The 12,528-nt window shown below is 50.8% G+C and overlaps 1 protein-coding gene across 3 annotated transcripts in view; it reads left to right on the top strand.

The window, feature by feature from the left end:
* Positions 1–2,587: 2,587 nt before the first annotated feature.
* HNF1B (HNF1 homeobox B) overlaps positions 2,588–12,528 on the top strand; it is a 52,348-nt gene continuing 42,407 nt past the window's right edge. For all 3 annotated transcript variants that reach the window (XM_047081125.1, XM_047081123.1, XM_047081124.1), the window contains exons 1-2: positions 2,588–2,931; positions 7,645–7,844. In XM_047081125.1, the coding sequence (XP_046937081.1) occupies positions 2,588–2,931; positions 7,645–7,844 (544 nt within the window). The remainder of the gene's footprint in view (positions 2,932–7,644; positions 7,845–12,528) is intronic.

The following is a 12,528-nucleotide window of genomic DNA, read 5'->3' on the forward strand; positions in this document are numbered from 1 at the left end:
GTTGCTGGACATGAAGAGTCAGGTTGACTGAAAGGCATACCTGGACACTCATAGGAAGTTTCCCTCTGAAAGTGAAACTTCCCCCACGTTCACATCATTGGCCTGGGGTAGAGGGGAAAGAATGGGTTTGCTACCACCTGAATTTTGAGAGATAAGAAAACTTGAGTCAGACTGGGCACATGGTAGTTAGAACTACAAATCAAAGCTTTGTTGTTAAAAGGGAAGTGATTGCTGGTTTTTTAATGGGTTTTCCCAGCCGAACACAGAAACTGATCTTCAATTACACTTGACTGCTTCTATCATGATAGCAAGTGAGACACAGAGAAAAAGAGATTGTTCTCCAGGGACATTTACTCTGAACACTTCATTATCCTGGCTGAGGGGATCTCGGTAGGCAGAGAATGTTCTCCCATTGGGCCGAATTGTGAGGGGCAAGGACCTGCCATATGTCACAACAAACTAAAAGACAATAGGGTGAAATGAAGGACCCTCATTTCCATGAACTTATTAACCCTTTCTCAAGGGAAGAGCCTGAGACAGTGTAAACTTCCCGGAAGGCTCCATACACTCCATGCACACAATCACCCCCTTCCTTCTGGCTCCCGGCACGTGTCCCAGGCATCCCCAGCAGACCCCGTGTTTAAGAGGCAGCCTCACTCTTAGCAGTCAAACTTGGATCAGTCGCCTCTGGAGCTTCAGCTCTAGCACACCTAAGAGATTTGATCCAGAATGAAGCAGATGAGAGCCGCTGATCCTTCCTCCCCCTTGCTGAAATTCCACATTTCCCAGAACTAGTCCCAACTTCCTCCTGCCTTTTAAAGGTGGGAATGGTAGGAGATTTTGGTTAGAAGCCCCTTTGCAAATTCCCTGCTGATTCTGAATTTTTGTCCCTAATCTCCCAGTCCCTCCAACCCCAGTGCTGGATCTGCCCGATTCTGAGAACACTAAGCCCCCAAAGGGGTTAGATTTTCCTACTGGGAACTGGCTTCCTTCCCTTTCCAGGCTGAAAAGTGTGAACACCAATTATTAGACCAAGGGGTTCACAGGTGGTCTCATTCAATGTATGCACCACCCCTCCCCCTGCACTGTCCGCTGCAGTATTTCTCGGATGAGGAACTGAGGCTTAGAGAGGGTCAGGGGGTGTCCTCTGCCTATGGGTCTGTGAACGGTGGATCCTAAAAAGCCCCTTGCCCTGTTCTTCTGCAGGTCAGAACCAGCCTGCACGTCCAGGTGCGCCGCAGGCCTCCTTCCTTTCCCCCCTCGGCGCCCTGGGGAAATGCAGGTGAAACTCCCATAAAGCTGAACGGTTCCGGTTTCATTCCTGACCGGACCCAGGTGGAAAAAAACTTCATTCCCTCAGCGGCTTGGTGGGCGTCTGCTCCCACCAGTGCTGCAGTGACCTCGCGGCCGCAGAGCGCCATCCTGGGAACTTCTGTGTCCTGGAGCTGCGAATAAACCAGCAGGCAGTGGCCCCGGGGACACCCGGCTCCAACCGTCCGCGCAGCTAGCTGCTGGCCACGCGTTGCTTTCGCGGCTAGGAAGAAGGCCCGGCGATTCTAGTTTTGCCCGGAAAGCGGAGGCGCTTTGATATTCCGGGTTTAAACAGGAGAGCATGGCCCAGGCGGCCAGCTCCCGCGAGGCTTGGGCAGCCTAGGTGCAGCCTGGCTGCTTGCGGGACTCACCTTTGGCTACTCCCCTGACCATAAATTAGTGGGCGCCTCCTCCCAAGGGTTCTCTGGGCCTCCTTCCCGCTCGCCTACGCTCTCCAGGCCAGCAGTTCTGCAGATCCAAACCTCCAGACCCGTGTGGTAAGGGCCTGGGGTCTGCAGAACGGTAGGAGGGGTAGAGCTAAATGGGGTCGCGGCGATCCGCACTCACCCCGCCTGACACCCCCACTTCCCCCGGGTCTCCGCGTCCATTCCCAAGGAGTCAGTTTCTCCTCTCCAGGCTGGCTCTCCCTGCCGGCCACCTGCGTCTGTTGGGATGCCTCCGAAGGTCTCTACTCTTTGCATCCTCTTCCATCTCCTTCCAAGAGCACCCTAACTACTTCCAGCTCTCATCTGAACCCCCAAAGGGCAGTTTCTTCTCTCCAGACTAAAACTGGACCCGCAGCGGGTGGAAAAGCCCCAAAGCCTCCCACACTATGCTGCAAGCTACTTGCTTACCAAGTCCAAAGGTCAGCTAAAGTTTGGCTGATAAACAGAACCAGTACAAGAAGGTCTTCAGCCCCCCAGCGTGAGTACAATGGACCCTGGCAAGCCCTGCTCCCGGCCCGGGTCTCCAGCTCTCCACGTCTGCTCCTCATGCGCTCCCTCTCTCGCTTTTCCCCCCTCCCCACGACCATTTGCATCTTGCCGAAAGCCGGGCCCTCCCCACTAATTTGCATATCTTATATGGCCTAATGGTGGCGATCATGGCAAGTTAGAAGTTTTCTGACTCCTCTCGGAGGAGACTCCGGGACCCCGGGGAGTAACAGGTGTCTGAAGGGTGGGGGGGCTCCTGGACTTGGGGTTCTCTTGTGAAACTCCCCTCCACCCTCCTCTCTCGCGCCCACCCCCTCACCCCCTTCTTTTTCTGTCCTTGGAAAATGGTGTCCAAGCTCACGTCGCTCCAGCAAGAACTCCTGAGCGCCCTGCTGAGCTCCGGGGTCACCAAGGAGGTGCTGGTCCAGGCCTTAGAGGAGTTGCTGCCATCCCCGAGTTTCGGGGTGAAACTGGAGACGCTGCCCCTGTCCCCCGGGAGTGGGGCCGACCCGGACACCAAGCCTGTCTTCCATACTCTCACGAACGGCCACGCCAAGGGCCGCCTGTCTGGGGACGAGGGTTCCGAGGACGGGGACGACTATGACACCCCTCCCATCCTCAAGGAGCTGCAGGCGCTCAACACCGAGGAGGCGGCCGAGCAACGGGCGGAGGTGGACCGGATGCTCAGGTAGGCGCGGACCGAGGTGGAGCCCCTAGAGCCCGGGCCTTGTGCCTGAGCTCCGCTGCTTCAGACCCCTGTCGCCAAGTCCGTTTCCCACCAAGGAAGTCCCCCGGGGGGCGCTCCGCTTCTCTCCCGACACCTGGACCCCTCCCAGTACCTCAGTCGGAGGGCCCTGAATCCCGAGCTCCCTCTCTCCCTGCCCAGGGCAGCGCCCCGGACCGCGGGGTCCTCCCGGCCTGGGAGAACCGCAGCGGCGGAGCCCTTTGCGGGAGGATTGCGCGCGCTACTGAAGGTGCGGGTGGGTGCAGTGAGACGGTGACCACTTCCCAGGAGCAGAGACTCGGGCCGCACAAATCCCGGGCCGAGCATTTCTCCCGGGCCAGCCTCCTACCCGGTCCCGGGAAACGCAGGCCGGCCTCGGGCGCAGCGTCCTGCTGTTCTTTGCAGAGGGCCTGGGGGCACCCGGGGCCGGGACTCGGGGGTCAGTTCTCTGGAGGGCACTCCCATCTGCAGCGCTCATGCAAGGCCCCAGGATTATCCGGAATCCTCAAAGCCGGTTCAGATTTGCAAAAGGAAATGTTTGCGTGTCGCAGGGCCCAGCCTGACCCGCACGGGGCAAAAGAAGCACATATCTAAGCAATCGCGGGGGGCGGGGGGGGGGGGGCAAATGCGGCTAAGACCACATTCGCCGAGGATTTGGTCGCCTACTGAGAAAGAAGGGCGTTTCCAGATCTCGCCCCCGACATCCCGGCGTCCTGGGGAATTCAGGCAGGCTGGCGGGTCCGGGATCCTTTGCAGGGCCTCTCCGACCCGCCGAGGGCTTTGACAGCTGGTTACTAATTATCCAAGGAGCCCAGCGGTACCCTTAGACCGCACGTCTCTCTCGGCCGCTTGGCTTGAGGACCGAGCCCCTCGCGTGGCCTCGGACACTTGAGCGCCGCGGTTTCAAGGCAGGGGCCAGGACCAAAGTTGCGCTCTGATTCAGGCAGCCTCGGTCGCACGGCCGCAGCAGCAGTTTGGAGTGGGATGTGACCTTGCATTTGAATTTGCGATCTGAGGGCCCAGGGGCTTAGTCTCTAGCAAAGACAATGGGGGGATTTCTAGTCCCCCCCAAAGTATTTGGCCATTCGTAGGTTTGGGGTTCCTGCCTCGCAGTTTCCGCGAGCGGCGGCGGTTTCTCCCGCGCCGGGGTTCGGGCGCAGGAAGGCGAGGGGTCGGAAGAGAAGCAGCCAGGGCTCCGGGGCGACCGGGAGGTCTAACCGAGCTCCCGCCGCCTGCCACGGGGAGCCAGCGGGGCCCAGGCCCATCCACCTGGCTGCAAGCGGCCGCTTGTAGCGGGGCTCTGGGAAGATTTGGGCAGCGCGAGGCGACCCAGGGCCCCCTCCGCACCCAGCCCCGCGCTGGGCTGGACGCAGCAGAGATGTAACATAAACGGCAGCACGTGGAGTTAGGGTGTTATTAATTTATTTCTATAAATCATCAACAGAAAGATACACAAAGAGTCGTGATTAGGTTGAAAAGAGAGGCGGGTTATTCATTGGTGAAGTTGTAAAGGCGGCTTAGAGGGGGAAGGAAATCCAAACGCCGACGCGGGTCGGCTAGCCGCTGCCCTCGCGCACGCCGGGCGCTGCGGGGCGCTCCCAGCCAAGCCCCCGGCGCCGGACCTCGACTGCCCCGGCCGCCCCGGGTCGCGCGCACCTGCAGGCCCTGCCCGGGCCTCGGCCCTGTGCCCTCCGCCCAGCTCCTGGCTCCAGAGAGGCGGGGAGGAAGGCAAGGGGCCGAGCCCCTCACCCTGGTATAGACGCTGGACAGACCCAAGGTCCCCCCCCCTTTCCCTGGCGGGCGCCGCCTTCCCTCCCCCCACCTTCGGGAGTGCTCAGACTTTATTAAAAGTAATTTTTCAAGAAATTGCTAGCGGTTCCCAGGTCATTGCACGGTCGGCTCCTGAGCACTCCCTTTTTTGCCCACCCTGTTCTAAAGCCGAGAGAACAGAGCTAAATTCACTCTTTGGACTGCCTGGACGCTCTTTATACCTCCTAGAAGGAAAAGGCGACAAGGGAAGGTCCGGGGCTAAGCGTCGTCCAGCCCCGGGACCCGGGCTCCAGGCTCCGGGCTCGGAGCCTCCAGCGCCGGCCTCTGCCCTGGGGCGCCTGCAGCGTTTGCAAAGTGGGCTGCTCCCTGAGGAAGCCAGAGCTGAGGCTTCTTAAGGAACGCGGGGCGAGCCGTGCTGGGGTCCAGGGCTTTCCTGCTCGTGGGCAGCAAAGTCACGGTTGGAAAAGGAGCGTGCTGGGCCCACTCGGGGCGCTGGGGTCGGGCGTTTGACACCTGCGCCCCGAGCACGGTGGCGGCTCGTGCTTCTCCGGGTCCGTGTATTTTTGGGGGTCGGAACCCCTCCCCCCCATATAAGCTGTATTTCCAACGAACAAACGTAAGCGGCTCTCAGGGCGCTTCCCGGTGAACTCAGGTGAATTCTGTGGTCAGAGCTGGAAAGGTAGAAATAACTGCGCCATCTTACCCCTGACTCCTGTCCTCAGATGCGGGCTTAAAGGTTTGCTGCATTGCAGCGTTTCCCTGGGCTTTTTTTTTTTTTTTTAACCTTCCAATTGTTAGGCTAATATTTCTTTCCACAGAACCCTTCGCTCTAAAGAACATTACACTATTTTGCTAGGTTTCTGAGACACACGAAATGAACACAGGTGAAGAAATTTGAACAAAACGGAAATAGTCAAAGAATCTGTTAAAGCGATATTAACTTTGAAAATCCAAACACTCTAACTTTTGAAGCAATTGTATTTGTTGGAAATGTTTTTCCGCCCTAAAAACCTCTGTGGAAATACTCGTCAGAAGTAAGCTTTAAAATGATCGCGGGTGTTTATACGGGTATGTGCATTCCACGGACCTGTTAACACTACTTTTAGTCAAGGTGAATTTAACATGTGTGAAACTGGAACGTGTTTTCACATTTTTTGTTTTTGTTGTTAGTTTATTATGTTTTGTTACTTGGATGTAGCTTTATAGATACTCGGGAAATGTACTAACTTATATATAATTAACCTTAAAAGTTTGTCTTTCCCAAAAACATCTCCATCAAAGCCTGTGATTTCACGAATTTAATACCAGACTTGTTAAAATAGCCACAATTATTCAAATGCTTACAAAATATGTTTAAATTACTAGGTTTTTAAGTTCATCAAGCAAAAACTAATTTTATTTGACCTACGATAGGCACCATTTAGAAATGAATTGGCTATTTAATTTACAACACTATCCGTTTTGTCCTCTGCTTTACACGTTCTTTATTGTTTGGTATGAAACTAATTTTTTCCCTTTGTTTTTTTTTCATGTTCTATGAGGCTACTATGCACATCAGCATACAGTAAAGGGGTGCTGGGTCTGTTTTAAAAGTTAAATATACAGCTGTATTAAACAAACAGTACATGTGACGTATTGCATTAATACTTTTGTTCTATACTTTGCCTCATTTTCTTAATTTCCTGTTTTAAATTATATCTCTCACTTTTAAGTTAATAAGCAATAAAAGATACTAGCGAAGTTGAAAACACTTTAAATAAGTGCAGTTCAAAGGCCCTAATACATTGCTGTAAAGAAACTTATGCGTGCCTGTGTTTATGAGAAATGAAAAGCATACACAAGTTCTATCCCAAGCTTGAAATTTATGAAAGCCATTGCCTTCCAGAAACTCTTACCCTATATCAGGGAGGAACTGCAAGAATACAGGAAACCATGGCATTTGGAATGCTTAATATCTGATTCAGAAATTGAAAATATCCCCACTCTGTTTCATCTGAGAGGTGGGGCTCTGGTGACTTGTTTTTTGTTTTTTTGTTTATTTATTCTTGTAAGAGAGAGAGACAGAACAAGAGCAGGGGAGGGGCAGAGAGAGAGGCAGACACAGAATTGGAAGCAGGCTCCAGGCTCCGAGCTGTCAGGACAGAGCCCGACGTGGGGCTCGAACTCAGGAGCCGTGAGATCATGACCTGAACTGAAGTCAGGCGCTTAACTGACTGAGCCACCTAGATGCCCCTGTTTTGTTTTTTTTTTTTTCTAAGTTGCCTCACCTCACTGGAACAATTCTTCACTCCAGGAGGAATGTCATTGTAGTTCTTAGAACTTTTCTGAAACTCTGAAAACTGTTTAGCATTTGGCCAAGAAGTTCTCCTTGCTTCTCAGGAGATGGGCACACGTTTCACTCCAATCGCATAAGCTAAGACACCGAGACACCCATTCGGAATGGAAATAAGGTAGAAGAGGTCTAGCATCAGAACTGATGCTGGCCCCCATCATTGCAGGGTCAGCCAGCCCCACCCTGAGCTAATGGCATCTCCACTTTCCAGAAGTGGAAAATTCTTGCCTTCAGGTCCCTCACTTTCCAGGAAAATGGAGGAAAGCAAAACAAAATGGGAACTTTTCTTTCTGCTTAATGAGAGAGAGCGTTGATGGTGCTGTCCCATCCCTGAAGACAGGAAGTCCTCCTCACCTTTGCCCTCCTGATCTCATGTGAAAGGGACGGAGTGTACTGTATGGAAGATTTCATCTCCCTTTTTTCTAGGTTCTGTTTTGGCCTCCCCTCTCTCCCAAGGATGGAGAAATGGGTGAAGATCAAAGTTTTGCAGAGAGTTTAGGTAAAACTCCTAAAAAGAGAATCTTTCTCCCCAGACATCTTCCACCAGAATCCTAACCATCTGCTTATCTGTCTAGTGAGGACCCCTGGAGGGCTGCCAAAATGATCAAGGGCTACATGCAGCAACACAACATCCCCCAGAGGGAAGTGGTCGACGTCACAGGTCTGAACCAGTCACACCTCTCTCAGCATCTCAACAAGGGCACCCCCATGAAGACCCAGAAGCGAGCAGCCCTCTACACCTGGTACGTCCGAAAGCAACGGGAGATCCTCCGACGTAAGTGCTTTAATCCCCCCTCGACCTCACCCTGTGGTGACCTTTGCCCTGATTCTGACCCCCGTGGGATGCCTCAGTTTCCCCTTCATTGAGAAGGCCTACATAGCACTTGGCAAATATAAGGAAGCTGGCAGGTGGATTTGGTTTCCATAGTTATTGTACAATGGATTGGCTTCAATCATTTTCTTTTCCCATGGTCCTTACTACCCAGCCAGCTACCTTGACAAGTGCTTAGTGTATGTAGTGTACCTTGAATTTTCTGGTCCCTGCTTCCAACACCCTTCCCTTTGAAGCCAAGTAAGTCACAGTGGAATATTGTCCCCCAAGTCAGCCAAGCAGCTCCCCCTTGATATATAACCACAGATCCGAGTTTCCAAGGAAGACATTTTGTAGCAATCAATAATATTGATCACTGTTCCTGTTCTCTTCCCTCCCCTCTGAAGAGAGCATACAAAATTGAAGATATTTTTATATATAGATGTATTCAGAACTCGACCCTGATATTTGGGAGGGCGGGGGGAGGGTGCGTGTGCATCCTGAAGCAACTCAAGGTGATTACTCATATTTACCAAAATCCATAAAGCTTTGAGACTTGAGCCAGTGACACTGCCTGATGAAGAAGCTTCTCTGGCTAAATCAGGACACAGCACAAGTGTCTGCATTTGGAACTCTGACCAATCAATACTTGTCATTTCCATCCCCATCCTCAAATCTCCTTTCTGTCCCAACATCCCATCCTCCTAGTAATACCAAGAGATTTTTGTTTTGAAGTGTCGGGAAGTTGCAACAGCATTTGAATGATATTCTATGTTTCTTTTAGGACACCATACTTCCATTATCTTTTAATTATTTCCATCAGCCCCTTTCCTAGTAAAGTTTTGTATGAGCTTCTGCCCTTCCCGTTATACTATCCTCTGGGCCGTGGGCTTCTCTGTCTTTAAGATATCAGTTTCCACTGCCTTCCGGGTTGGAATTTCTCCCTTCTCACTGGATGGCCACTTTTTAAAATCATTCTTGTTTTCTGTCCTACACTGCTCTGAAGTGATTGTTTCAGTATTTATGGTCTCAATGTCTGTGGGCTGGAAAGGCCTTCATGGCAGAAGGAAAGGTTTTAGACCTCCATCGCCTATTGTGGCTGCTTGTCTGAAGCATTAAATGGATAGATTAGAAGAAGCAAAGCGGCATAGGAGAAGAGGCCCACTCTGGGTTGACTCACCATCCATGGTGACTAGGTCTTTAAGAATTTGTGTGTCTGACATGAAGCAACTCTCTGTAATTCCTGAAAAGGCCTAGAACATTCTTAGGAGACACAGTCTCCGAAGGCCAGGGAACCGTTGGGCCTGCCCTCGCTCCAATCCAAGCCCCATGTGGTGTCTCCAGTTTGAGCTGCCTCTCTGTGTTCAATGGGAGTCCCCCCCAGAAAGGAGAGGGAGACAGGAAAGGCCAGCTAGAAGCTTTGAAAAACACACAAGTCCTAGAAAGTTTCACCACATGCTTGAGAAAAAACATTTTACAAAAACATACGACAGGCTCTGCCAGGGATTTTTTTGAGTTATCGTTATTACTGTTTTAAAGCCACATGAGACCTAAACCTTAAGAAACATTCCTTCATTCTGTAAATACTGTATGAACATCTATTAAGTGCCAAACACTGTGTGGGGCTGTGAGATACAAAGGCCCTCTTCTCCAGGGACTTACAGCCCAGTGGGGGAGATGATATGTTTGAGTGGATCATGACAGCAGCTTTCTAAGAGCTGTTATAAAGGTGTACACAAGGGGCAGCAGAGGAACTGCTAAATTGCCTAGAGACCTCACAGAGGGCTTCCTAGAGGAGGTGACATTGGAACTAATTCTTGAAGGATGAATATAAGACATGTAAACATGGGATAAAAATTAGGAAATGAGATGAATAAAAGAGAGACACAAGTGAATGGGGTGTCTGGAAGGAGAAAGAAGTGGGAGAATTTAAAAAGATGATACATGGGTGCCTGGGTGGCTCAGTCAGTTAAGCGTCCAGCTCTTGATTTTTGGCTTAGGTCATGATCTCACGGTCATGAGATCAAGCCTTGAGTCAGGCTCTGTGCTGACCGTGAGGAGCCTGTTTGGAATTCTCTCTCTCCCTCTCTCTCTGTCCCTCCCCCATTCTCAAATAAATAACCTGAAAAAGATTACATAAATTTTCTTGAGAAACTAAAACTAATAAGTGATAATATTCATGGGCCCATCTGCACATAGAGAACCTGTTTGTCCAAGCTGGCTCTGAGTCTGTAAAGAGGCTGTTGAAACCAGCTTCTCCAAGGTAATTTTTATGGGCAGTGAACATTTTCTGTCTCTCCGCTCCCCTCCCCCCACCCCGCATTAATCTAGAAGGAAGTGGAGGAGAGGTGGTAGAGGCCAGAGTTTGCTTCTTCAAAAATTGAGAAGCTAGGGCCCTAAGGTGGGTAGAGCCTGGATGGTTCTGGGCCCCCACAGGCAATGTATCAAGGCTGATCCCGGCACACACATAGTTCTGAACACAGTGCCAGCGGCTGCCCCCTCAGAGGACAGCCCCGCGCTTCTGGGCGGCTGAGTGAGCCTCACACCTGCCACAGACAACAGTGGAGTCCATTGTATTACCTCCACCCAAGTCAGATTGGAAGGTTTTGGGCATGTATTGGTTGGGTTTTGTTTCTAGCAAGAGATGATGCATAGGCTGCTGATAACGAACTTCGTGTCTTTAGGCTGGGTTATGTCCTGGCTGATGCCCCACATTCATGCGACTTCGGGCAGGTCCTGTAACCAGTCTGAACCTCTGTTTCTTCAGTTACAAAGTGGAGATAATGATACTTCTTGCATGTAGAGGTTGTGAGAACTAGACAAAGGGATATGCTTAGAGGACCTTGTACGATACCCCTCCAGGGGAGTGGTTCAATAAATATTCATGCTTATCACATCTCTTCATAGCACGTGAAGAGCCTCATGTTGATCCTGGGTCCTTGGGATTATCCATACTGGCTTTTGGCTCTTACTTATGGTGACTCCACAGGGTCACAGTGAGGAGAGAAGACCCTGAGCGGGGAACTTCTTTCTCTCCCTCTTATTGTCCCTGCGGTAAATGCACTAGTTGGCTGCCATGAAGCCAAATGACATAAGAGGTATGAAAGCACTTTGAGAGATATGGCGTCCATAGGAATTCGGGTCCCCATCACCATCCTGACTAGAGGTAGATGTTCTGAGAGACTGTTGAGTGCCCCTTAGGTGTTCACCCAGTCCCATTCCACAGGCAGGGAAGCTGAGGGCAGGGGGGAATTAGGTGACTTGGCTGGGACCCGCCAGTATCCAACCGAGGCAGTGGCTTCCTGCCAGTAGATTTGGCAGAACTTTCCCTCAGGTATCTAAAGCAAGTGTTGGGAACCAGTGAAAACACCTCTTTAAGTAGCCTGAGAATCATCCAAAGTGGGTGGGGCCCAAATCAAAGGCCCCAGTGACATGTTCGGTCCATCCACTGAGGAGTCTGCTTGTACCTTGGCCAATCGGCAACCGGTTCAAACAAAGCCCAACACCACCTATCGCTGAGTCCTGAGTCCAGGCTGGTTAGAGGCCCACTGCTTCTGAAGATGGAACCAAATGGAAATGGATCCTTAGATTGGTAGTAAGTTCCCTATGGCCGGAGGGAATAGACTGTAAAACCACATGGTAGGATGTTGTCAAGGGGATTCAAGCATTAAATAGTAGCCCCGACTTTGAACCTTGGAGAATTTTGGATCGAGTTGCCTCTGAGACCTGCAGGAGGGACTCTAGGAACGAAGAAAGAAAAACATCAAGGTCCAGAACATGGGGACCAGGAGTTAGGAAATGAATCTGTTATGTGTCCTTGCTCAGCAGGGCGGTTGGCCTCTATGCTTATTCATCTGTAAAATGGAACTAATGACCCTGAACCCTGCTTCATGCAGATATGAGGAGGACAACAACAAAGTTCGCCCACAAGTAAATATCAAACCTCATTTAAACCATATAGGCTAGGGTGTCATCACTGGGTGAGCTGCCACCTTTCATTCATTCATTCAACCAAAAATGGACCCTGGGAATTGGGTGGACAGGGAGCATCATTTCATCTATATTTATCTTTCTCCAACTCATTAAATGCCATTGCTAGAAAGATCCTGTGTCTGTAGACTTGTGCATTTCCCATCTTTTAAATGTGTAGGCAAGTCTGTGAGACATTTCCCTCTGGGGCTATTTCCCTCATAAATGGACCCCTGGACACACATATACACACCATCACCTTTGAAATGATCTGAAATCAGAGAACTTCTTCTCTTTCTAATATAAAACTCCAGTTCTATTTATTTCAAAGTACCAGTCGACAGGTTTGGGTCCTGGGTTTTTCTAAGAACATAGCATCATAATGTGGACCCCTAGGATCTATGAGGAGAGAGGAGAGGTGGGGAAAGCTGTTTTTAGTCTCTGAATATTTTGTCTAAGTGCAAATTGTACCTTTGAGCCCTTTCCCTCTAGACCTGAGACTTGGTTGAGCTCATCCTCTTGGACACCAAAACACGAGATGTCAGGATTCAGAGGGTTGCTTCATTGTCTGAGAGCCAGTGATCCAATGAAAACACATTACCACTAAAAACAATGGTTGGTCATATTTGAGCTCCTTTAAAGAAAGGAAAGGGGTGGCTTTGTGGGGCAGACTGAGGTG

Source organism: Lynx rufus, unplaced genomic scaffold (assembly GCF_022079265.1).
Source record: "Lynx rufus isolate CCGP_SWC_20201006 ecotype Redwood Valley unplaced genomic scaffold, mLynRuf1.p SCAF_18, whole genome shotgun sequence".
NCBI lineage: Eukaryota > Metazoa > Chordata > Mammalia > Carnivora > Felidae > Lynx > Lynx rufus.